Source organism: Ambystoma mexicanum, chromosome 6p, assembly GCF_040938575.1.
Source record: "Ambystoma mexicanum isolate Mex_15411 chromosome 6p, UKY_AmexF1_1, whole genome shotgun sequence".
Classification (NCBI taxonomy): domain Eukaryota; kingdom Metazoa; phylum Chordata; class Amphibia; order Caudata; family Ambystomatidae; genus Ambystoma; species Ambystoma mexicanum.
In genome coordinates, this window is record NC_090935.1 from 1,470,833,100 (window position 1) to 1,470,860,497 (window position 27,398).

The window sequence follows — 27,398 nt, forward strand, 5'->3', positions numbered from 1 at the left end:
GTCACCGAAAAATTGCCCATATTTTTTCCCGATTAGCATACCTTGGGCTGATAACTGGTTTACTTTTGAAATCAGACTTGTTCTCCAGGGGTTCTAGTGCCCGTTTGTGCTAATTGAGATTCCTAGGTACTTGATTGAACTGTTTACACTGTTTTTGTTTTTGTTCAGGAACCAGCTTTTAAATCTTTTTCCTTTGATTGGTCATAACAAGGATTTCTGTCTTTTTTTGTGTAAATCTTCAGTCCATTCTTCAGTCCATTCTGATTGACATAGATCTGCAGGGCATCAAGTTTTTTCTGGAGCCCAATCCTCATACAAAAACCAGCCTGCGGATGACCCGTTAATCTTCGTAGGACAGGATCTGGGAGGGTCTAGCACGTCCTTCTTGTCTGTAACATAGATGTTATAAAGAAATGGTGCCAAGGGGCACCCCTGCTTCAAACCTCAGTATGTTTTTATTTCTCGTGTGAGGTTTCCCACCTGATCCAATCTTATTTGCAGCGAGGTCCTGTTGTGTAGGTCCTTGACGGCTTCAATTAGGTCCCTCAGGCATCACAACGTTGACATCTTGGCTCATAACCTGTCTCTATCGATGCTATCAAAGGCGTGTTCCATGTCATTACAAGCCATGAATACGTTGTTTTCCCCTTTTAGGGTCTTCATCTTTAGTAAGTTGATTAGGAATAAGTTCAAGCTGCATCCAACGTTCCGCACAAAACCCTGTTTGTCTTAGATCATAAGCTTTTGAGTTTGGCAGCCAGTCCTTCAATCTAGCTAATAAGACCCCGGCAAAGATCTTCCCCAATACATTGAGGAGGGCGATCGATCTATAATTCTTGCAGTCACCTCACCCTTCTTGTAGATTTTCTCTGGCTGTCGCACTTTTCTTCTGGCAAAAAGGGTTTAGAAATGTTCAACCCATTTACTTTTGTGAATAGGGTTTAGCTGGAGGATACCGTTGTCACGATCTTTCCCATTCAAAAATTGCCAAAGGTTTCTGCTGTTTTTTGGATCAATGGCCCGCATTATGCATTCAGCGTCATTTTGATAAAGGATCACTCAATGAGATTTGACCAAGTTCCTGTGAAGTTGTTTCCGTCTCTTCTCTCCTTTGTGAGAGTAGAAGTCTCATTAAAGCCCTGGGATCGCTATTCAGGAGGTGTTTTTTCTCAGTCATTACTGGGTCTGAGACATGCTTCTGTATGAGTGTACTCCCCATGCCTTTCTTTCCTACAACTCTAAAGAGGGCCAGGCTGTGTTCATACGCAACATCATCCTCGTCTGTCTGGTGCCAGGCTTTCAAGGTCTTAACCAGCTGGGGAATGTTTTCTGATTTGATATGCAATCTGTTCTTCCCAGGTTCAACTAATAGACAATGGTTCCAATTTTTAAATTTTGGTTCAGCCTGGGCGGGCTGTCCTGTTTTTACACATGTCATTACCAAAAGGTTGTGGTCGCTGTGCTCGGTGGGAATCACCCTCAAGGAAGTTATTCTTGTTAAAGTCAAACCAGTCACAAAAAAAAGAATCCAGGGTGCCGCTAGAACATTTTGAGTGCCAGGTTGTTGTCACAGTTAAGTCCCCCTCTACCTGGCCATTTACCATGTGAATATCTCCCAGGAGGGTTGCTTCCAGCCACTTTTGAGACCTCGTAGCTTTGCTCTCGTTTTTTTTTCCCGGCATTCCGGATATTCTTGCACTTGGGCAAAAGCAGTCTATGTTGAGATCCCTGCAAATAATGATCCAGGTTCCCTCCATCTTTGCATGGATCCAATCGATCCATTTCACAACACAGTCCATGAAGAGGCTGTTCTCATTTGCTTTGGGGTTCCAGTACAGATTGAAGACTGCCAAATTTCCTTGACTTTCATTTGGGCAGCCCGTCAACTTCATTATTATTTGCGTAATGGGATTTGGATGCATTACTTTAAAGACCTTTCCCAAGGTGTGATTTTTAATGAGTCAATAGACGTGAACTGGGCTTTCCTCTAGTCCCTTTTGTTGCTGTATTCAAGTAGCCCGTGTATCCATCAAGGAAGGGGGTCTCTCTTAACCATGATTCCAGGAGGCAGATGATATCTAGGTTTCCAGGCCCGGTTCAAGAGCCTGAAACACGTGGACAAAGCCTCTGGTGTTCCATGAGCCTATTTGCAGGATTCCGGCTCCTTTCACATTCAGCCCTCTATTCTGAGGGTTTGGAGCTTAGTGCTAAGGCAGCTAGTCCCAGGATTGTACTCCATTCCCAGCACAATCAGTATTGCTTCTGTCCAATTTTTTCTGAGTCTGCCGGGTTTGCTAGATCCGCCGTCTTCAGTTAGTTTTTCTACATTATGGGAAAGCACTTCTTCCATCCTCGAGTGTTGTGGTCTATTCCCCACATCATTGCGTTGCATTCTGCATTCTTTTAAATCGAAAACTAGGGCCCGCAGATCGTCGACTGCCTTCATCAACGTTATTGTAAGTGCTGAGGATGTCAAGTGTAAACACACTTGGTGATTTTCCTGTTCATGAGGGAAATCCACAATTTTAATGTCTTTAGATTTCATCACCTGTGATTGAGGTATGTGATGAAATAGGCTCATTATGTTATTCCTGTTCAGAATTAAGCCGTCCTCTGCTTTCAGCACTCGTTCCAGGATCACTTTTCTAGCCTCCTTGGAGGAGTTCTGTCTTTCAAACGATTTTGGCATCCATACTTGCCTTAAGGGAGGCTGATGGCTTTTATTTGCTTCGTTCCCGAACAGTCACTAGGTTCCTGGTCGCCTGTCCCTATGTGATTGTTCTAACAATTAGTTTAAAAGATTCGGCTGTTGTCCTGCTGGAGCTGTTGGTTTACGAGCCAATCACGCCCGTTTTCCCTCCATGGTCTCAAATGGGGAATTGATAGGAGAGTGCGATCTAGCTTTAGGCTTCAGCAAAGTTCTTACTACGTTTGGACTGGGGCGATTGTTGGTAGCGCAACAGTTCTTCCCGAAAGCCTCTGACTCGTAGTCTTCATAAGTGGACAGCTGAAGAAGAATATCTTCTTTGTGTTCCTCATCTGATGAAGCTGTGTCAGGTGGTGGGGAATCACGGGAACCGGCCGAGGACCTGCCGGGGCCTTAAGTGTTTAGTTGCAGCCTCCCGGTATTCCTCACCTGTTCATTTTTGCTGAGCATGTTGGTTGTCTGTAATCGGTCTCAAATTCCAGATAAAATTCCTTGTGCCTCTGCCCTTTGACATTGCATCCGCAGGCATATTTTTGGATTTGGGCAGAAGGATGTGTTTGGACTTTTTAACTCCTTTTTCGATAGAGCCATCGCTTTAGTACCATCCTTCCCAAAAATTGGGAAGCGGTCAGAGTTTTATAGTTGTTCCTTTTCCGCGGTCCATAGCGGACGCCACTAGACCGTGGCCACTGGTGGACAGACCTGTGCTGATGGTAATTACTTTGGGCCCTGTTATTAAGATTTCTCCCTTAATTTTGTTGGTCTGATGTGTCAGGGGCTTGCAGTGGTGATCCAAAGTGGAAATCCTGCTATTATCTAATTGGATGGTCCTATTGGTCCCCAAGCGGAGACTTCTGCAGGCATCCTGAGTTTAAGTCGTGTCTGCTTTCAGTAAGGATTCTACACTGCCTAGACAGGACGCACATGATGTTTTGTTTGTTGCCGGGGCTTCGCGGGCCATCCATCCCGCATCCTGTTGACTCCATGAGGTGCACCTACATTTTTCTTGCGGCTGCATCAATTTTATTTTTTCTCTAAAGGATTCTAGGAAAACCCTTTTGTCCGCTGTGGCTTCTTCGATTAGATTGATCAGAGTTTTGAAAATCACTCCCTCCGTCTCTTTTTTCTTTGCTCTTTTTTCAAGCAGAGGCTCCATATTTGATTCAATGAAAATCACCTTTGAATGCGAGAAGAGTAGATTGGTCTTTATAGTTGTCATTCAAATTTTCATATAGTTTCAGGAATGAAGATAGGGTGATTGACACCATTGAGCTAATTGCAGTTTGAAGAGAAGGCACATTGTTCTTCCCACCTTTTAGACTCCTGCACCGTATGCGAAGATCCTTTGGGTGGTTTTTGTCTGCTTATTGGATCTTCTCCGTCTGGCCTGGGGGCAGTCTTCTTCCGAAACCATATCGTACCCCGAGGCCTCACTAGAACTATGAAGCTGAGTTTGATTCTTTCACATGCCACACGTACAGCGATCCACACATTTCTCACATGACCGCCTGTTGATCGTCTCAGGTGAGGTTTCTCGTGCACCAGCCTGATCCCTAACTTCACCTGATGCTCTTTGTTTTTTATAGAGACCAGGCGTGTTACATTCTGGCTCTGGACCCACTTCTCTTATTGATATTTTTCCTGCTCTATTTTGGAAATGCAGGTTTGTTTGCAAGTTCAGGCTGTACAGAGCTTTCACAGGGAGCGTGAGGGAGATGTCACCTTCCACAGCTTCCTGTTTTTTTTTCTCCAGATCTTGGACTTAATCGAACGCCTTTGCCAAATTAGCTCTGTATTCTGGACGGTCCAGATAAGGATCGACCGTGGCCCTACTATAGTCCACAGTCAGCCGCTCCACTGTTGAATACAGAGTTGACCTTGAAGGAGCCACGGGGCACAGCAGGATTCCCTCGAAAGAGCTGCTTTTGTCATGAGATGCTTAATGCTCATAGAGACTGGGCCCACCTCATGGGCTCCATGGGGCACCAAGGTATGTTTTTCTACTAAATCCGGAGAGAAGTTCGGCATCTGCAAAAACCGGCCATTCAATGTCGTGGGCCGGGGCACGGAGAACTTTTCCAGCATTCAGAGCTCTGCTTTCTTACTGACATTTCGACCAGTCTATGGGTCAAGGCAATTTCCCTGGTCTTGAAATGCCATTTGATGTTTTTGAAGTTGGCCAGCGATTTGCTTCTGGGCTTTGCCTCACATCCTTGGCCTTTAGGGGACGTTCCTAGGTTGCCGTAGACCCCACCCCTCCATTACTTTGCATAGTCTTCGAGGGCAAGGGCCCCTGCTGTAATCTGTCACTTTGGCCTGTGGGCATCTTTGCACACAAAACCACCCCTCCACAACCCGCTTCCAATCGCCACTCTGTGTTCCCAGAAGAAGGGCCTTTAAAACTAGGCGATGGAACAGTCACGTCAGTTAAGTCGGCCCTCGATGGACCAAGCTGCTCATTAGGAGCAGTGATGGAACCGAGCTGCTCCAAATCATCAAACTGTTGAGAGGGAACCCGAGGGCCGCTCCCGGCGACCTCATTCCCTCATTGCTTTTCACTATGAGGAGTCACGGTTGCGGCAAGCCGCAGATTTTGGCTGTCTGCAGTTCAATGAGGGGGGGGGGGCTGGAGAGAACAAGAGGGCTTGGGGGCTGGGAAAGGGTTGGGGGGGCGGGGGTTCCTGATCCTCCCTCACCTCAGGATTCAGGTTCCCTAACTTCACCTGATGCTCTTTGTTTTTTATAGAGACCAGGCGTGTTACATTCTGGCTCTGGACCCACTTCTCTTATTGATATTTTTCCTGCTCTATTTTGGAAATGCAGGTTTGTTTGCAGTTTCAGGCTGTACAGAGCTTTCACAGGGAGTGTGAGGGAGATGTCACCTTCTTGTTTTTTTTTCTCCAGATCTTGGACTTAATCTAACCTTTTTGCCAAATTAGCCCTGTATTCTGGACGGTTCAGATAAGGATAGACCGTGACCCTACTATAGTCCACAGTCAGCCGCTCCACTGTTGAATACGGAGTTGACCTTGAAGGAGCCACGGGGCACAGCAGGATTCCCTCGAAAGAACTGCTTTTGTCTTGAGAGGCTTAATGTTCATAGGGATTGAGCCCACCTCATGGGCTCCATGGGGCGCCAAGGTATGTTTTTCTACTAAATCCAGAGAGAAGTTCGGCATCTGCAAAAAACGGCCATTCAATGTCGTGGGCCGGGGCAGGGAGAACTTTTCCAGCATTCAGATATCTGCTTCCTTGCTGACATTTCGACCGGTCTATGGTCAAGGCAATTTCCCTGGGCTTGAAATGCCATTTGATGTTTTTGAAGTTGGCCAGCGATTTACTTCTGGGCTTTGCCTCACATCCTTGGCCCTTAGTTCCCTTTAGGGGACGTTCCTAGGTTGCCGTAGACCCCACCCCTCCATTACTTTGCATAGTCTTCGAGGGCAAGGACCTCTGCTGTAATCCGTCACTTTGGCCTGTGGGCATCTTTGTACACAATGCCACCCCTCCACAACCCGCTTCCAATCGCCACTCTGTGTTCCCAGAAGAAGGGCCTTTAAAACTAGGCGATGGAACTGTCACGTCAGTTAAGTCGCCCCTCGATGGACCCAGCTGCTCATTAGGAGCAGTGATGGAACCGAGCTGCTCCAAATCATCAAACTGTTGAGGGAACCCGAGGGCCGCTCCCGGCGACCCCATTCCCTCATTGCTTTTCACTGTGATGAGTCACGGTTGATGAGGCAAGCTGCAGATTTTGGCTGTCTGCAGGTTCAATGAGGGGGGGGCTGGAGAGAGCAAGAGGGCTTTGGGGCTGGGTGAGGGTTGGGGGTTTCCTGAGCCTCCCTCACCTCAGAGTTCAGGAGGGGTGACGGGGGCAGGTGGAATGATACCATCATCGGAGCATTCTCGTATGGACAAAGTTACTTTTTGAGTTTTTACACAGGACTGGTGGATCATAAACTACTCTTGTCAACACCTCTCTACTTCAACCTTCTTCTCACCTAATGCAATCACATGGATCGCCTCCTTCCTTCAAGGAAGAGCTATGCAGGTTTTCTCAGACCAAGTAGCTGCATCCTCTTATACCATCCTATTTGGAGTCCCACAGGGCTCCTGTCTATCCCCCACGCTATACAACATTTTCACCATTTCTCTATTCAACATACTTTACTCACTCAGCATCATGTACACTAACTATGCCTCGATACTGAAGTCCTCATTCCTCTGTCTGGTAACAACGAGGCTGACTCCAAAACCCTTAACTCTATTTACGCCACCATCCACACATGGATGGCTGAAAACGGACTTTGACTGAACAAGGATAAGACTGAATTACAACTGTTAGCCCCCACTGACTCACGCATCAAACATGACGACCAGTACCTATCTTTCATCATAGACAACACCACCATCCATGTCTTCAAATCAGTCAAAACACTGGGAGTCTACTTAGATGCCAATCTAACTATGTCTAGACAAGTTAGCCCAATTGCTGCCTCTGCAGCCTACTACTCTAAACTCCTCAACGCCACCAGACCTTTCCTCTCCACCACAAACTGCCTGACAATTGCTAGAGCCTTAATAGGCTCAAGGCTGGACTATTGCATTGTCCTGTTCCCAGGAACCGCAGCTAAAAATCTGCACAAACTCAAAACTATTCTAAAAATCCCCTTTGCGCTGCATTAGTCATCCCCAAAACAGAACACATCTCAGCAGCCAGACAGCAAGCGCACTGGCTGCCTGTCCGCCAGCGCATCCTTTTCAAAATGCTAGCCCTTACGCACAAATGCATCCACCACACAGCACCTCCCTACCTCACACACAGAGTCATCACTCCACACTCCTCCAGACCCACAAGAACACCCTATGCCAATCTACTGTCTGTTCCCAGAGTTAAGCATGCCAGAGGGGGGGGCAGCTTCCCCTTCATTGCCACCAGGCATTGGAACTCCCTGCCTCGTGCCCTCAGAGCTGAACCTTCTCATCTTGCCTCCCGTAAAGCAATCAAAACCATACTGTTTGCTTAAACACATATTGACTCTAAGGCCCTACCTAGCCAGCCACCGCTACATGTCTAATGAATGTCAAACAACTGTATACTATTGTGTGTCCTGAATCAACCAACTGTACCCATTCTCATTGTATCATGATTTGCAGCTTAACATGTAACCATGTGCTGCACGATCACACCTGGAACTAATCCTATAGTTCTAAACTCAGGTATGGGCTAATGTAACCAAGCCAATTATCCTAGTAATGTAACTGTACATGTTATCAAGTGGGATAATGTAACCTAGCCGCATAGCTTTGTGCTGTAACTAAGTCATCTCTTTGTAACAGCGCCTTGATGCCCCTGGGCTGTGTGCATGCTTTATAAATACAAATAAATAAAAATAAATACTGTGCAGCGCCATTTACCCCTTTACCGGCATTGAACTTCGACCGTAGCTGGCTCCGGATCCTTGACAGTCCTTCCGCCTCAGATCCGTGTCCATTTCTTCACCTCCACTTTGCAAACACTTGACAACACTCAGCTACGCTCTGCGTTCGGGGTCAGGCTTTAGCAGATCAGCTTGTCGTGGCTCCTCCTCAGTGACTGCTATGGAAAGCAGACTCACACACCAAGGCCAACAAACTGGATAACAAATCGTAAAGAGTGTTCAGGACAACACTCCGCCACACACTTTTCATATCATAATGCTCATTTACTGTTGTTTCACCCCTCAAAACCTTTACTTCAAGTGCTTGAACTCAGTGTGGACTGTTTTCTCTCATCACAATGTGAACCATAACTCCAGGTTTTAGTCTATGGACATGGATGTTATCTCTTCCCACAATGTTCAAATGTGTCTTTCTTGCCATTTTCATTTACCGTTCACTACAACTACCCAGATACAGCCCTGTTTTCTGACTTACAATGCTCTGGGTATGCTCCTCCCTTATCACTCACAAGTGTTGGTTCAGGGCTTGTGGACATTCACTACAGGTTCCAGGACTTAACCCAGTTCTTTTGACATTCCGCCAACCTTGAGTAGTGTTTGCTTGTGCTTGGAAACCTTTGATAAATGCTCCGTAATGCAGCATGGTTGTCCTTTCACTCACACCATGCTCTAGGTTATCAGTGTGGTTGAGGATCCCACTATTTTACTGTGCCTCTTCTCTCCATCCTCCTTTGGCCTTTTAAGAATCTTTGATTTCTTTCCCTTAACTACTCTAATGACGGAATGGTTTCCATATTAGCTCCTCCTGAGTAGTCGCTCACCAGCAGTCACTCGCCTTTTGAGTGGATGGTAACATGTGTCAAATGCCTCCTTTCTCCTTCTCTGTTTTTCTCTCGCTATGATAACCTATGTGGTGGCAATGTCCTAAAGCCCAGTCCTAATAGAAGGAGGTTCTTTCCCACATCAGAACTCTGTTGGCTATTGACTTACCTCTGGACACGTTGATTGTGTTATTGGCAGACTGCAGGGATGGGTTTTATCCTCTGACAGATAGCAAAGCCAGGTTGCTTACTTACCTCTTCCTTCCGGCCAAAATCGCCTTAGCCCGGAACTGGAAGAATGCAGATGGGCCGGTGCTTGGCATGTGGTGCCGAATGTTAAGGGAGATGCTGCCATCAGAGAAAAGTACAGCTCTGGCGGAAGGGAGATACTCTTCCTACTTGGCTACCCTTCATAGAGTATACACAAGAAGCTTACCATGGCACGCATAATCCAAAGCTATGTAAATATCTAGCTCTGCGTTAGACTTGGGCATAGGCTTGAGCGCCGCCAGCCAATGTGTTCAGGCAGTGTAAAATAATCCTGTGTGTGTTTGCTTACTCATTGTGTTCTTTTGTCTATAATTCATGACATCCATTTATGCCTATATGTATTACTGTGCTGTCTTCCATGCCCCACAACACTCACAAATAAAGATGTTTAATAAATAACCATAAAATGGAAGATCTTCTGGCACACTACAGTAATGTGAACACCAAGTTTTCACGCGAGTAACTGGTATTTGGTGGCAATATCTGGCATGTGATGAAACTGAATAATTGAGGGAAATATATCACATCAATTGAAAATGTGGCTTTTGATGGCTACCTACTCCATATCCTGCAGTTACCTTGCATTTAACATCCATGCCTGCAATACAAAGCACGCATTTAGCATTTGATGTGACCACCTGTCATAGTGTCAATAGCATTTGAAGGCAATATCTGGAATATGATGGGAGTACAAGGCATGTTATGTCAATGTCTAGTATATGATGAACCCTGGGCATGTAGTAGAAGTAGCCTGCAACGCAAACTAATTTCACTATTAAAACGAAAACCAACCGCAAGCTATTAACTTTGTTAATAATTGTGTTTCTGTTTAGAGTCAGTCGGGTGGAAGAATCAGCACTGAGAGCCCTGAGAGAAAAGTTGTCTGGTCATAAATCCAACCTTATCAAGGCATTTAAGTACTATGATAAGGATAGCACTGGTAAGTGTGAACGGGTAGCACACAGTTGCTATGTAAAGCTCTGTTTGCATAGTATTCTTTGATGTTTCTGTTACACCGTTTTGGAAAACAAACATTATTGGAGGACGTTGGAAGTGGCCACAGCTAGAGGTGAGGCTTGTCGGTGCGCTGTGGGGTCCTTTCCTCATGCTCAGAGCTGATGCAGGATGAATGTGCAGCCACAACTGGAGCAGTTTTGCTTTTTCTGATTTTTCTGCCTGTGAAAGTCTTGGCTGTGTGGAGCCCAAGAAGTCTGGTCCCACTGGAGGTGCTGCTATTTCGTACAAGTAGGAGACAGCTGTCAGCACGATTCAGCTTTACAGCTTATCCTCTCCACTTGTCCATTTGATCTATAGAGCGATTTGCGAACTTATTACTAACTTATTGACTTATTGATTGAGGGTGAGGGAAAGCTGTGAATTGCTCTAGAGCTGGCTGGGGGTAGGAGGGAGTACGGACAAGGGTACCTTAGCTTGGAAAACAAAGTTTATAAGGGATAAACTCTCTCACACTGAGTTAACTGGTATCATACTTTCCTGCGATTGCCAACTCCTAATAGAGATGGTCATATTTAACATTGGGTCTCATTACGAGGTTGCCGGTAAAACACACCGGTATTCAGCGGGTTACCGGAAACTGTAACACTGTTACCGGTGACTGACATCCTGGTGCTATCGTGATATCACAGACAGTGGCGGTACATTTATTTCCCATTCCCTTGGAGTCCTATAGGACATAAATGACAGGGAAAATAGCAAAAGAATGTGAAGACCTGGTGTTTGGAAGGAACTCTGGTTTGCTGGTCTAGTGACCCTGAATGGAAGTTGCCTGCGAAGCAATTTAAAGTAAGCCTTGCTACTTAAACAAAAACAGGACAAAACAGAATTTACTGATTGCTACATTTACAACATAACATTATAAATGGTAGGCATCAGCAAGGAGATGTTTTACACCATGGTGTTGTCAGTTACATCAAACTGTGGTGAGTTGGATTAACTCTCTTCGAGGCATTGCCATCCGGAAAGGGTATAAATGCCCTGGCTTTTTCCATTTTTATTAATTAATAAAATAAAGCGAATAATTTCATCTCAGAAATGGTGGCCTGCGAACCAGGCCCCCCTCTCATAATTCCATGCCAAAGACATAACATACATCTATGCCATGCTGCATCAGTATCCTGATCTGCAGCCTGTGCTCTCCAGTGGCCAAGAGCATGTTCAGGGTTCACAAGTGCCCTGTTCGACTGCTGCTGTGACAGCCAAGTCACTGCTGTGGCTGCCGTTAAATCTGCACCTCTAGCCCAAAAAAACACATAATTATTAGAATGATTATCCTTTTAGCAGTTGTAAACGTTAAATATAATCCATTCCTGAGTTTAGGGTATGGTGGCTAAGATTCCTCATAATTATTAAAGCCACACCTATTTGATGATATACCTGTGTCAGGACTGTGAGTCCAGCTCAGCTGTGGAAGGATAATGTGTATTGTGTTAAGACAGCCTGTCCCTGTCAGCCCCCCAGGACCAAAGACCCAATGGCTATTCCTCTGCTTTGATCCTTTTTGTGGTTGGGCAACACCTCTCTCCAGCATAGGAAGCCCTCAGCAGGGGTTGCCCTAGGAAACCAGAATCAAGGCACACATCCAACACAAAAGGACCAGCCTCACACAAGGGTGTTACATACCAAAGCGCTGTTGGTGCTATGGGTTTGGAAAGGGGTAGGGTTAGAGGATAGAGAGAACTCAGCACAAGTGGGATAGGGTTGCACCATCTTGTTTCTCTCTGTACCGTGCTTTCCTTCCTGTCTTTGACAATTGCTTTAGCACAAAACACTTTAGGTTTAAGGTCAGAAAGCAAAGACAACTTGTCTCAGGGACAGTGATTGGACCCCTTAAAGCAGGCTTGTGCTGCCCAATCACCAGTAGACTTTTTCCTATAAAAGAGAGGATCTCTCACACCTCCCCTGAATCATCTCTGGACATCATTGCTTCAAAAAAAATGCTTGGATCCTGTTGGGAGAGCAGTCCTTTCCAAAGTCCTCCAGTTGTGAGATGAAGACAGATAGTCCAAGGCAGAGGAAAGCTCTGCTGCCTAACCAACTGCGGGGGAGGAGGGTGACCAGCTATAGAAGCAAGACCTGCCTTTCTGCTAACTACTTCGGTACTGGAGGCGACTCCTGCAGGCATTTCCCAGCCTCCCCTGCATTTAGCAGAATGAAACCCAGGACCTATCCTGTCCATGAGTCCCAGAATTGGGATTCCCAGCACCATGACAGCCAAGACTGCCAGGATCCCTGTGTTTCTGCCATCAAACCACTTCAAGCACCATTTAACACATTGTAACCACCAAGACCAATCATAGCTCCTTTTGGAACTCTCCCGATCTTCAAGCCGCTGTACTGCACTCTCAAACCAGTATGCTGCCACACCGTGCCAGCTGAGTACATTGTTGCGTCGGCTTGAACAAGAAGCTAATTGCTGCACTTGCCCTGTCCAAGCTTTCTTTTGAACCACCAGCATCTTTGTCACCAATACAATCGACTATGAAAATGACCGAGGTATTAACGTCGATCAGCACCTACCGAACACTGCACCTCGTCTCGAACTGCCCATTGTGAGAAACCGATGGTGTCTTACCCTCTGGTCCCCGGGGATCTGTCATCCAGGTGGCCAGGACACGGCCATTGCTTTTGGATCCAGTTCCTGGTGTGGACCAGTGTGGGAACACCTGGATGAGGGGTGTTCGGGGAGTGGGACACCGAATCGTGAGATGGGGTGCCCCCTTCCTTGTCGTTTACATATAAGATAATGAATGCAATTTGACCAAATCCCACTTTTGCAAAAACTATTTATTTGGTGCCAGGAGTGAGATGCGACTCAATTGAGACAAATTGGGCAAACCTAAAGTTCCAGAAGCTTAGTCATAGAGCCTCAGATCCCTCGATCACCATGAAATAATCCATATGCTTTGCTATCTATAGCAGTAGAGAAGCTACTATCCCTCCAGGGAAAAGAGGAATGATTCCAACAGACTTGGTTTTAATACCCCCTCATGGGTGTTATATAGGATTGGCCCCAAAATCTGGCCTGGCCTGGCAGTTCGGTCTGGATGTCCTATCCGGTGTCATAGATCACGACTTCCGGAAGACAAAGGTTCTCCTACAGAACCATGGCGAAACTCCATTTGAAGTACATCGTTGGGACAAAATTGCACAGGGAATTCTTAAAGGGGCTGTATTTCCCAGTTTTATAGAGAGTGAACCAGAAGAGACAGAGAGATACCTTAGGCTTTGGTAAAGCTAACAAACCACCTACCACTGAGGCAAAGGGGGAAGAAGAAGCTACCATCTTTCCTGATCTAGCTTTCGCTCAGCAAAATGTTCCAGCACTTGCCGAGGCTTTTTTGCAGGTGATTCCTGAAGGGGAAGGGTTAGAGAAGGGAAGTCCCTTTTTCTTCCTAAAGCACGGATTACCAGAAAGGAAACCTCCAGAGAAGGCCTAAGTAAAACTCAATTAGTAATCCCCAAAACCCATTGGAAGATCATGCTAGAGATTACACATTCTCATTTGAAGATCCAGGCAAACATTAGTGGGACATTCTACTGCCCATCCATGGTGATATAAAGAACGTCATTCAGATATGTGAAATATGTCAGAAAACCAGTACACATATTCACTTACCTGCCCCTCTGAACCTCTTACCAATAATAGAAATTACTTTCTCCCAAATTGGGATGGTTATCATTGGACCATTGGAAACCTCTAGACTGGGTAACAAATATGTCCTCGTAATCGTTTATTACAATACCTGATACCCAGAGGCATTCCCCATGCGGAACAACACAACACAACACATTTTAAAACATCTATTACCATATATTTCCAGGGTTGGTTTCCCCAGAGAAATTCTAATGGATCAGGGATCCAATTGTATGAGCAAACTCATGGGTGAGGTCAAGGAATTACTCCATATTTCCACCTTAATAACCTCAGTTTACCACCCCCAAATGGACGGATTGGTAGAAAAATGTAACAAGACACTTAAGATGATCCTAAGGAAGTTGGTACACAAGGACGGGAAATACTGGGATTGTATCATTCCCTGGGCCCTAATTGCAGTGAGAAAGACCCAGATTCTTTCCTTTCAAACTACTTCATGGTAGAGAACCCAGAGATGTCCTAGACATGCTCCGGGCGACCTGGGAGGAAAGAAGAGGCACCTATTCTACTCTCACAAACAGCTACCTGATTGCGAAAACATACAAAACTTATTCGATATGTAGTCTATACTCACATGAGAAAGGCCCAGGCACAACAAAAATCCACCTACAACAAGAAGGTAAATTTAAGATCTTTTTCAAGTAGGACAAAAGGTATTAGTCCTCTTACCTACCTCTGAAAATAAACGTGTCTCAAAGTGGCAAGGGCCATATGAAGTGGTAGAGCAGACAGGGACCTGTACCTATAAAATAGCCCAACCTGACAGGAAACAAAAGACCCACCTCTACCACATAAATCTATTAAAAGAGTAGAAATAAAATCCTTCCGCAGCCACTGCCTCAATACTGTCTTGTTTAGTACCAGAAAAAATATATAATTTTGAATTCATTCGCCAAGAGCTCTCTAGTCAACAAGAGGACTTAAAAGATTTAGTCACAACATTCCCTGATGTATTCTGTGAGAAACCAGGGAGAGTGCACAGCACATATTATATCAGAACCCCAAAAGGAAACGTGGTACTTTTGAAACCATATGGACTCTTGAAAGCCTGTTTACAGATAGTGGTTGAGGAGGTGAAAAAAATGCTACAGCAAATATTATCGAACCCTCTTCAAGCCCATGGTCCTCCCCTATTGTGTTGGTCACAAAACCTGATAATTCCTGCAGGTTTTGCATAGACTTCCGACAGGTCAATGCCAGCTCCGATGCCTATCCTATGCCACACATCGACAAATTGATTGATAAGCTCGGATATGCCACCTTCCTGTTAACCCTAGATTTAACCAAGGGGTACTGGCCAGTCCCAGTACATAGGCCTGATAAAGAAGAAACAGCTTTCTCGACGCCCCTATGACTATTCCAGTTCAAAGTCCCCCTTTTAGGCTTACACAGGGCTCCCGCCACTTTCCAGCGGCTTATGGACAGGATATTACAGCCCTACTCCGATTTCTGTGGGGCTTATATTGACAAAATAGTCATGTATAGTAAGACCTGGAAAGAGCATCTTTTCCATCTCTTCGCTATTATCATAGCCCTCAGAGAAGCCGGCCTAACTGACAATCCATCCAAATGTAAGCTGGCTCAATCAGCCATGAAATACCTTGGCTTCGTTGTAGGGAATTGCAGTGTCCAGCCTCAACGAGAAAACGTGAAAGCCATTCTCGATACCCACACGCCTAAATCCAAGAGAGACCTCAGAGCATTCTTAGGGTTAATCGGTTATTACCGTAGGGTTATCCCTAACTTCTCAGACAGAACAGTTGGGTTAACGGACAAATTAAAGAAGGCCGTAATCCAGAAAATTCATTGGACTGACGAGGACGATGTATGTCACAACAACTTAAAACAAACCGTGTGCCAGAACCCGATCCTAAAGGTAGTAGATTTCTCAAAGGAGTTTGTGTTACAAACAGACGCCTCCCTTCCAGGGTTAGGAGCAGTTTTATCGCATGTTTTTGATGGATTAGAACACCCTATCGTACTCACTGGTCGCAAACTCTTCCCACGTGAAAGAAAAATTACTCCGAGTTGAAATTAGAGGCCCTTGCCAACAAGTGGGCCATCACCCACCTTGGCTACTACCTCCTAGGAAGGAAGTTCACACTTGTCATGGATCATTCTCCATTAGTATGGATTAGCCAGAGAAAAGACTCTAACCCTTGAATCATGTGATGGTTCTTGTGAAACAGATGCGACTACATCGCATAGGGGAAGGGCATTTGAGAAACCAGAAGGTGTTTCACCCACTAGTCCCAAGGGATCTGTCATCCAGGTGGCCAGGACATGGCCAAACGCTTTTGGATCCAGGTCCTGGGGGGGGGACCAGTGCGGGAAGAGCACCTCAGAGAGGGGTCTTCGGGGAGTGGGACATCGGATGTTGAGACGCGGTATTCCCTTCGTTGTAACACCTTTACCCCATCCTACCACATAGGATATTTAGGAACTTAACACCCCCCACTTTTACAACATGAACACTTTCTCACATACAGCCCGCTATGAGAGAAAACAGACTAACACCCGAGCGGTATACCTGACGTGTCCCAATAGGATGCTCAGGTGAGGTCAGGCAATTACTGACCATCACACACACCTGACTTCCATTACACTTCCACACATGGATAAAATGGGAACACGAGAGCACACTCTGAGCAAGGCAAAGCACACAAGGAAACAGCAGTGCCAAGATGGCAGTTTAACGAGAGAAGAAAGACAGCAAGACAGAAGGGGATCGCAAGGAGGGACGTTCCCTTGACCGTTTCAACAAGGAACCGCCACTTTCGTGAAACCTCAAGAATAGAAAGTGTAAGACCAGGGAACTAGGCTGAAGAATCCAGCATTGTGTGTTGGATGTACCCAGGGCCCTCCCGCGTCGATAATCAAGACGGGGAGAATCGCCATCTCCCATGGTACTGTCTTTAGGTCCAAGAACAAAGCAATGCCGCAGCGCAATCAACACAGGCGGTGAGTTGGGGAGACCGATACAAGACCGGTCTGTGTTGAAGCTAAGGTTGCAAGCAATTATATGGCGAACGCTGGAACAAAATTCTTTTGAAGCGCATGTGATAACAGACGTGCGTAAGGTTGAGCTACAGATCAATGATTTAACTTTGAAACCAAGATATGATATCTTTGGCAGAGTGGTCCGGCACTGCATGTGTGCTCATTCGAAGGTCTCTGTAAGGTATCCTGCTGAGAGGTGGCAAAAGTAAAAGAGAGGCAAATAATTGTGTTTCAATGTAGTCCTCTGACGGGTCAAGCAAAATCCTGTGCACAATCGAAAGTCTTCGATGTTGATACAGTCACACAAGTTTGTGTTAAAGTAGATAAATTGGTGCGAGCCCGGCAGAGGGAGACTGATTGATGATTTTGTGTCAAAGTGGATCTGAGCCTGGCTGAGAGGGATCCAAGGTGAATAGTAAATCACCCAAGAAAATTGTGTACATGTGAAATACAAAAAGGATAGGAACTTTATTGCTTGTCTGTTGCATCAGGCCCTCTGAACGAAGATACTTTGGTAAAGAGACTTTGGCACAGAAGGCCATGATGTTGAAGTTCTGAACTGCTCCCTCGTGCTAGAGAAGCCAGAGACTGTGCTAAGCTCAAGTTGGTAATTTTGTTTATTTGTTCCTCACACGCATTCTAATGGGAATGCACGGGTGAATTTCTCTATTTTGGCTTCCTGTTTCTGTCTTTACACTCGGGACTTTGCCTATTCAGGCTTTGAACTATTCTCGGATTTAAAACTGCATGCCATCTTCTCACCTCCTTTTTGGACAGGAATTTGTGATTGGACATCATGTTCTTGCACGGGTAAATCTTCATTGCACTCTCCAAGTAACAGCTCTTTATGCAATAACAACACATATTTAGAACGTTGGCTTTTACCAGATATGGCATGGAACTTTGTCACTGGAAGCAAGTGTTTCGTTTTCGAATTCAAAGGTTTAGGGTCACATTGATGCAATAATATGTAATTGAGTCTAAAATCGTTTTGCCAATTTCTAATTGGGTACATTCCCCTTTTTCTCTCTCCTGTTCTGGTATGATGACTTGTTCCTTATCCGCATTTCTTCCCTACTATGGTAATGTATTGGTGCTGTTGGCTCATTTGGGGTTAAAAATTTTGCTTGTGTTTATCCCTTGCCTTCTGAACCCTTTGCCCACCCTGCCTTGTTGATAATCTATACTTCAATTGTGATTTGTTGCATTTTGCTGCCGTGGCTTTTCTTTGCAATTGCCTTTTCGACACATATATATTTTGTGCAAAATGTGACACTATGTTCAACGCCTGTTATTGGTTTTGTGTTGGTCTAATGTATAGTCTTGCCTTAAGAAAGACCTGGCAGAGGTCGAAACACGTGTCGGCAGACTAGTTTTAACTCAACTAACAAGAACACAATATATATTTCATCAAGACTAATACCGTCTCCTTCAGTTTTTGGGGATCTGTACTTACACAGCATTGTATTGTTTTTCATTGAAATTCTCATATTAGCAGCGCATCGACACTGTGGAACAATCTTTTTTCTGACACTCCCATCTTAGTATGCGAGGCAGACAAGGCACTAGGGACGGGATTGGTCCAGCCGCTACCCGATGTGCCTCTCAGAGCAAAGCAAAGCATACAGTCCTTGTACTACAAGAAAAGCTCCTAAACTCACAGAAGGTGGTCAGATTGTAATCCCAATCGCTGCTATTGAACAGAGGTAGAAAAATGCGGAATGTCGTGTTGCGCAACCAGGGCACACCACAAACAGCTTAACTCTCGCTAGAAGTTTTCCCAGATGACAACGCCACAAGTCGCACATAAAGGTGTGCAACAAACAGGGGAGAGGAATAACTTCATTATAGATTGCTGAAAACCTTGTTTAAATTTCTTTAAAAATCGGTTTGGGGTAACACAAACCAGAAGTGAACCCAAAGGCCTAAAACAAATGAATAATGGTCCCAGCTAATCCCAAGTGGCAAGACAGGTACTAAGACCCAGAAGGAACTATACAAGGGAAGGGCTTCTCACAGAAAGGAGAGGAGACAGAGGTTTGGAAGGAAGCAGCTTAGCTTCCCGCTGGTCCCTGGCTATTTGGGGAAGTCATTACCTGGGAAGAGGTAGTACATGTTTTTGCAGCTGTGCAATAGTCATTCTGGATGAGAGTACACCAGTGAACTGACCTTTAAGAGTTTACTGTGATTTTACCAAAAACGATTTATTCAAGATATTTTTTAGCAAAGCAATTTCACCTATAAACTGCAGAATTTATTTTTTCTTTTTATTTGCGGGCTCAACCCCCCAAACCCTCTGTTTTCCTATGTTTTTAACCCCCACCTGTTTTAACCTCGTTACCCCCAACCCATAAATATATACATATGTATATATTTTTTAAACAATCAGTATTGTTTCAATGAAATTGCTTCAGTATAAAATGCCTCGAATACTATTTTTGCGGTAAAATCACTTGATACCCCTTTAAGCAGATGTTACAGGAAGATACAGACCTAGAGAAGGTCTCCACCCGCAGTGAAACCAAAGGGAAGCCCGAAGCCGAAGGACTTCTAAAGACTAACAAGGGACAGAGACAGAGTGCAGTAGAGAAAGTTGATATCTTCTGCCTAAAACGATCCTGAATGGAGCGAGTGCTGGGGTAGAGGGGCTAGGAATAGCCTTTGTTGCCAAAGAGAATACTGAGAAACCCAAGTTCTAGGAGAGATCTAAAGTAAATGTTGTGAAACCCAAGGTCTGGGAGAGAGACCCGTTTGATCATTCCAAGTATTAAAGGTTGGCGAGGAACCCAACAAGGAGCGCTGCTGGAAACTAAACTCAAGTTGGAGAATCCAGAGAGTGAGATGAAGCCTGAGAAAAGAAACCTGAGAAGCCGGAATCCTGGGAGAGGTTTTGAGAGGAGTTATGGAGGCAGAAAAACCAAAGAAGGGCACATACTGCGAGTAAACCCTAAAGCATTACCAGGAGAACCTTTTTGTTAAAATCTGTTAGACTAGGGTTGGACATTTAAGAGTAGGATTTGTGAACTCTCATTGGCCACTTCTTGGAACATTGCTCTATAGCTGCACAGAGGCTATGGAATTGTTAGGATTAGGATTTGTAGCTTTCCTTTGGCCACATCTTTGGATATTACTTTGTAGACTCTGTGCCTGGAGGGACAAGGATTCTTAAGATTAGGTTAAGAGCTTCAAGATTTCAAAACATCTTTGGAGATGAACACAAGCTGGATACAACCACACTTTTTGTTGTCCCTTCCTTGACACTATTTTCTTTTAGAACATTGTTTGTTTGTAGACAATACCATAGCGTAGTCCCTATAGACATTTGGTCCTACCCTGAAAAGTACATCAATAAGCCTACTTGTGAGAACCAGAAAATACTTGTTGGCACAGGTATAATTTGTCTTCTTTAAAAAAAAAAAAAAAAGCACAAGTGCTGCTGGTCTATGATACGTGAAAGCCCTGCAAGAATCCTCCACATTTCTAAAACCGACTCATTTACAACTCTGTATAATGCTTAAGTGAAGTAATGACACCCCTGACAATGTACTCTGGAATCCAGATGCTGTACGTTAGCACTGCAACAAGCTACTCAACTGCTGTACATAATAGATTACATACTAACATAAAATCTTCAACTCTATGAACTTATTACAGAAGAAGATTGTATGTAGCATTTGCTTGGAGAAATGCAGAACCTTTTGTGGAAACAGATCAACGACGTCTTGGATCCTTGGCCCACTTTCATTCTGTCTTTATACATCCGTCCGTCCACCCATTGCCCTTCGACTCTCTGATCGGTGATGGTAAATATAGACGTATGCAAAGTGAGTAGGCTGGTGACTTCCGGATCTGTTGCCTAGTCTGAGTTTCTGCAAAAGCATCCCTTTTTTTCTGCAGTCCCCTATGAGCTTCCCATGTCTCCTTTTGATGTCATCTGATATGGCTTTCAAGGTCTGCCGTTTTATTTTTGTCAGTGTCTATAGTCGTCAACCTTTTATTTTATTTCCTGATCATCTTGCTACAATCCTACTGCTACGATTTGACATATTACTGGTTTAAAATTAACAAAAATGGCCATTTCCTCTGCTTGTACTCAGTCACTGTTAAACAATCATAGGTCATGATTAAATTTAGTTGTTGTTGTTGGTGGTGTTTGGCATAATTTAAACCTTTCACCGTTATCATATAATAATTGAAAAACCCATAGCAATTAAGAAAACATATGAACACACATCAAAAATATCATCTAGTCACACTTCCCAAATCATTTTGTTTTTCCTTTTTTTAATTTATTTTATTTTGGTCTGTGACATTCTCTTTGGTAACATTGATGGGTATTTATTTAATCTACTACAATGAATCCCAGAATCTAGCTTCACTGCTAGGAGTGAGTGTGCTGTTCAAACAAACATTTCCTGCATTGATCTGCTGTGGGTTGTTTCGGAGCAAAGCCTAACACAACGCTACTTGCGGTTCCCTCTCTCTCACGCAGGTACTATCACGTTGAACGACTGGGCAACTGCACTGGAGTCTGTCCTGAATTTGCGACTCCCCTGGAGGATGTTGAGACCGCAACTGGTCACAGGCCGCAGCATTGCAAATGGGTTGCTGAAATACACATCCTGGTTTGATGAGCTAGCGGTACAACAACCTATACGAGAGGTAACATCACAGCACTGATATTGCTGGGAGAAACACTTTTAGCACATAAACTAGCTTCAAATTCTGTACTAATGCAAGTATTCACCATATGGCTTTTGTAAAATGCTGTGTTTGCTACACTTCTAAATACTGTTGCGCCTATAATTAGGCAAAGCTGTGAGATTGGCCCCCAGTGGTTTGCACATAATAATGATCGATTGGCACCGCTCACAATCGGATGAATTATGATCGTTCTGATAGTGGTTACTAAATCGCAACTGCAATCCTAATCTGTTATCAATGTTGTCGGGTCCCTACCAACTTGGGAGAACTGGTAAGGCTGCCATGCTGTGCGCGGGGAAAAAGGCGCGGAGACAGAGCGGATCTCAAATGCGTCTTTAGTGCTTGTCCTCCAAACACCAACTAACTTCCCTTTCCCTTATGTCATATCCTGCCCTGCTTCCCTGGGCCCGCCCCCCTCCCGAACTACAATAACTGACATGACACCCCCCCCCCAAATTAAACATTTGTAAGATGCATTTAGTCCATCTCTTCAATGAACCATTTAGGTCTGGTTTGGGCTTTCTGGGGCATCAGGCAGCTCCCAGCCGATGATTGAGGTATGTGCTCAACATCGAAATCACTTTGCCCATTGGCATCCGATTCTTCGCCATCGCAATGGTATGATTCATCTGATGAGTAACTCTTATTTCTCGAGAGAATCGTCTCACTGGCATGGTCTGTGTCATCCTCTTGAAATGTGATGAGTTCCTCGTTATTTGTCGTTGGTCTCCTACTGCAGTGATCATCGATCCTTGTCGCGTAGTAATGATGAGCGGATCCTCATGGTATGGGGCCATGTTTTTACTTGTCTGTGGTTGTTTCACCACTACTGTCTCCCCCACTTTCAGTGATGATTCCTTGGCTTTCCGTTTTGCCTCTACATATTGTTTCATCTTCCTTTTAGCCTGTTCGTCTCTCCTTCGCATGTCCTCACTACCTATGTGGTGGCAGTCCTTGGTCTGATGCTGGGGTAGCCGTGTTTGGATGTTCCTCCCAAACATCACTTCTGCAGGGCATTTCCCTGTGGAGGTGTGTGGCGTGTTCCTGTAGTCCCTTAGCAGTTGAAGAACCTGCTCATATGGTTGGCCGGTGAGATGCGCAATCTGCTCGTTTCTGGTTGGCCATGAAGCTTTCTTTCATTCTGTTTGCCTGTGGCCATAATGGAGTAATTTTGCGACGATGAAACCCCATGTATTCAATGAATGTCTGGAAATCCTGAGCCGTAAATGGGGGCCCATTGTCCGTTTTGACTTGCAGCAGGATTCCGTATGCCGTGAAAATCCTGTCTAACACGTGGATGACATGACAAGCCGATGTGGAGGCTTCTATTTGTGCCTCTGGAAAATAGGAATACTCGTCCATGATTGCAAGCACATATTTCCCACCCTCAATAGGCCCAAAGAAGTCAGCCGCTACTACCACCAAGACCCCTCTTGGAAGTTCTGACATTTTCAAGGGCTCAGGGTGCTGGTTAGGGGTGATCAAACAACATGTGGGACACTTGCGTAACAACTCCTTCACCATGGTGTCAAGACCAGGGAGCCACACCTTTTGTCTCAGCATCCTCTTAGTGGAGACAACCCCTCTGTGTCCCTCATGGGCTAAGTCCAAGACCTTCTTTCACAGCTGAGCAGTTGCAAACAGTTTGTGTCCCTTGAGCAGTAAGTTATCTTCCGACAGGGCTAGTTCCTCTCTGGCCTGTAGCAAACCTTTCTGCACATCCTCCTTTTCCAGGCTTCCTCTTTCCTTTGCTCTCCTCCATCATCCTGACCGCAAACCTTCAATGACTATCTGACATGCTGGCAAAGTATCTACCGTGTGAGTGAACATGGTGGGGTCAATACCTTGGGGAATGGTCTGCTGAATTAAGGATCTTACATATCTGTCTGCCACTGAAGGCTCCAGCGTATCTTCTGCTCTTGGATGTCTTGACACGGAGTCGGCAGGATTCTCGTCTTTCCCCGATCCATGCACAATTTCACAAGGTCCTGTAACCTCAGACCCCACCTGGCAATGCGCGATGGCATCTTTGACTGTGCATTCCCATACAGGAACAGAAGAGCCTGGTGGTCGGTGATGATTTTGAACAGCTTGCCATCTAGAAATAGAGCCTTTCTTCGGAACGGGTCTAATGGGGGATACTCATGTGGTGGGACCCACTGCTGGCTCTATGATGTCCTGCTCGAGGAGGCGGTGGAGCTCTTTCTCTACATGCTGCTGGATATTTATGGGAATTCCTCTGTAGTGCTGTGCTACTAGTTGAACACTTTCTTCAATGTGCAGCTTGATTTGTCGATTTTGTAGCTTCCCAATTTCCTAAAAAAAAATGTTGGATGTAGATGGCTGATTCGCTCTACTGTGTCCATGTATTTGGAACCATGAATTTGTACAGAACATGGATTAGGCCCATGTCCACAGCTGTTTTGATAATAAAAATGCATTCACATTCCGTGAATGTGGAGATCACGTGAATGGGAATGGTTTTCCCCTGTGTCTTGTACCGACATTTCCCCCTCAAACTGTCCTATGCACTTCAGGGGAGCCTTTGCTCCATAAAGGTAGATGTCTACAGTGGCTGAGCGAAGTCGGGGCATGTTAGGCAGTTCCTTGTAAATTTGTTCACTAATAACTTTAACCATAAGGCCAGTTTATATGAGAAATTACATTAGTTTTTCATTCAGGTTCATGAGTAGCGTGGGGCTGTGTTCTGTTGCCATCTTGTTCCCCAACGCGTATAAGTAGCTCTTCTTTCTTTGTTCCCCTTCTGATGAGCTCACCTCCGTCTCCGATGGGGACTGTTCCACGAGGTATCGGACATGACGCCTCGTGCGACGCTCTGGATGTGCGGAGGCCCTTTGAAATCTCGGTCTCTCTCTTTGCTCTCTTCTTGGTCTCTCTTCCTCCGATTCCCTGTCCCTTCTCCCATGCTCCTTGTGAATGTCATGCATCTGGGCTGCCATCTGTGATGCTTGTGTCGGTGTTGTGCTCCCTTCCCCATCTTTCTTGCAAGGCGACATACCGATTTAAAATGTCCCTCTTCCCAACATGCCGAACATCTTTGACCAATCGCTGGACACATCCCTTCATGTAGGAACTCGTAACTACATTTATAGCAGAATTGTTCATTCTGAGCCCTTGGCTCCCTCTGTAATCTGTGAACCACCTCTGGATGGCTCAGGGCACTTTTGGGGCTGTTGAAATTCTTCACTTGGGAGTCCACCGCCAGCTCTGCCCATGCCAACATAAGGATTTCATCCAGAGTCCTGGACTTTTGCAGCAACTTGCGCCGACGAAATGACTGTGATTCAAAGCCTGCAATAATCTGGGACCTCAACGCCTCAGTATTGGAATCATTTCCAAAGTCACAGTGCTTCATTTTAATACTTAACCTCATGACAAAAGCATCCATAGTTTCGCCCTTTGACTGTTGGGTACTGTCGAACAGGTGTCTTTCGTAATCCACATGTGTTTGTGGAGTGAAATATGTGATCAACGCCTCTTTCAGTCCTTGAATGATGTCAGTGGGCAATTCGTCTATGATATCCCTTGTGGCTGGACCCACTGCCAACTTCGGGCAGGCATTGCTTTCGAGCGTCCTCCAGGGGCTCTGTGACCCCAACATATAGATCAAAGTCTCTGATCCACCTTGCCCACCGTGGTCCCATGTTGCTGGTGTCAGATACTTCAAATGTCCCTGGTAGCTGGACTGCCGGTGACTCCTGCACCCTGTGAGATCCTTGCGCCTGAAGCGCCATGGGGAGTTTGGCTGGAATGTCAGCCTATCAATCAAATAACAAAAAAGGCTTACTTGGAACTACTGACATCAGCCTAAGGATAGGGCTGCTCATATATGGAATATGGATCCCTATGATGAACAATCTCCCGCTCTCAGTTGAAAGTTTATAAAAAATATAAGGTTCATCTTTTTCCTTCCCCTTATTTAGACTTCTTTGTAATCTGAATGATAGACTCATTTAGATGAGATTATGTGTATTGCTTCGTTTGAAGAATTCTTGGAGGATATCTAATTCATTTTGAATTTTGGAAAAGTTTAAAACAGTATTTTTTAGTTGTTTTGCTCTTGAGTCTTGATGAGAAATGTATGCAGATCTATATTTGAACATCATAATAATTCATACAGGAGACTGTTTAGGTACGCAGAGAGTGCTGTGGTGCTCTGGATTGTTGTTTCTATCAGACGCTTTTTTCAGTTACTTCTTGGATCCATCTGGTGTGGTCCATCCATTTACAACATGCACTGATCATGTCATACATTTGATGGTAATACTTCACAGATGGATATTTTGTGTGCAGTCGACCACTGAGAAGATGTGAGCAAAGCCAGACATAGACCAAGGACTAAGATGACAGAAACAGGTAACTTTCAAACGTAACCTTAACCTTTGGCAACAAGTGCTTCAAACTAAAGAGGAGTATTGTACACATATGAAAATAACACTATTGCAAGGAACTGGAGGTAGTTCTGTGTTCAGACAGAGAGGATTGGAATGCTCCCTCTTTAGCAGGTAAGTGAAGCTTAAATCGCGTTTTGAAGAGATCCAGTGGGCTGGCTTTTTGATGGGCAGTGGGTTCCAAGGGAGCTTGTCGAGTAGGGAGAAAGAGTGGAAGGGGCAATAGGGAGGCAGAGGATAGTGCGGGTTGGTGCAGAGGAGCAGTGGAGGGGACACGTTTGTGAGTATACAGACATACAACCAGCCAGGTACTGAGGAGCAAGACCATTGATAGCTTTGCAGATTAGAAGAAGGAACTGTAGCAGTTGTGCATGGAGGGCCAAACCGCATGGTGTTGGTGGGTAGCAGTGAAGGAAAGAAGCGAAGTTGAGGACGTTACCTAGAGAGGAGGAGTGGAGGGAAAGGCGAAGGAGCAGCCACGAGAAGCATTCCAGTTTTCTCAGCACAATGGATTGTATTCTGGTTTGATCAAAAAGCACACCCTCTCTTTTCCAGCTTGTTAGCTTGCAACAGACATTAGATAGAGCTTAGGATTTCTGCACAGTAATCGGAATGTACATTTTTGTGCCAGCCTCTCCTAGGTGTCTAACCGCCTCCCCCCGTGAAGAGGAGAAAGCAGACAGAGGACTTGGAGAGGTGAGTAGATGGTTGCGGCGGTGGCTCTCCTTGGGTTTGAAGAGCTCACCCCTGACTCAGAAGATCAAAGACCTGTGGCACATGGCTCTCTAGGTGCAATGTGCCCACCTTTCTGATGGCCTCGTCTTGGCGTTTCTGTAGCCTCCTCAATGGGTGTGAGGAGGTTGTAGACAGAGACCAAAGAGAGGAGGGCATACACCCAAGGCCAGATTGAAGGTGGCCTCTCATCCAAGCAGAGACCACGACGGTTGCCAGTCATGACTTCAACCCTACTCCTGGAAGTATGGTTTTCTACACATCTCCTGCCAAAATCCACCTACAACCCTAGAGCATTTCTACTATGAATTTTGAAAAAGTTTTTTTGTGTATATAGTTTTTAAACTTTTATACAAAATACCACAAAACACTACATTAAAGACATAGATTGACATTCCATAATATCATCATACGAATAGGATCATAGAAAAATACACAGTTAAAACTGATGGGTAATTCGGTTTGAGCCAGCTCTCATTGATTTGAAAAAGTACTAGGAATTTTCAGCGTGAATAGGTATATTATAATTCAAAGATTTGTTTCCATATTCTTGTTCCAATTTCTGATTAAAGTATTCCAAAAAGAAGTCTCATACATTCATAACATTGGTAACCTCAATGCAGAGATTGTTTGCTA

The 27,398-nt window shown here is 45.0% G+C and overlaps 1 protein-coding gene across 10 annotated transcripts in view; it reads left to right on the forward strand.

Moving 5' to 3' along the window:
* Positions 1-27,398, forward strand: part of PPEF2 (protein phosphatase with EF-hand domain 2) — a 703,213-nt gene that overhangs the window by 577,383 nt on the left and 98,432 nt on the right. For all 10 annotated transcript variants that reach the window (XM_069626300.1, XM_069626309.1, XM_069626302.1 and 7 more), the window contains 2 exons: positions 10,073-10,179; positions 21,407-21,576. In XM_069626300.1, the coding sequence (XP_069482401.1) occupies positions 10,073-10,179; positions 21,407-21,576 (277 nt within the window). The remainder of the gene's footprint in view (positions 1-10,072; positions 10,180-21,406; positions 21,577-27,398) is intronic.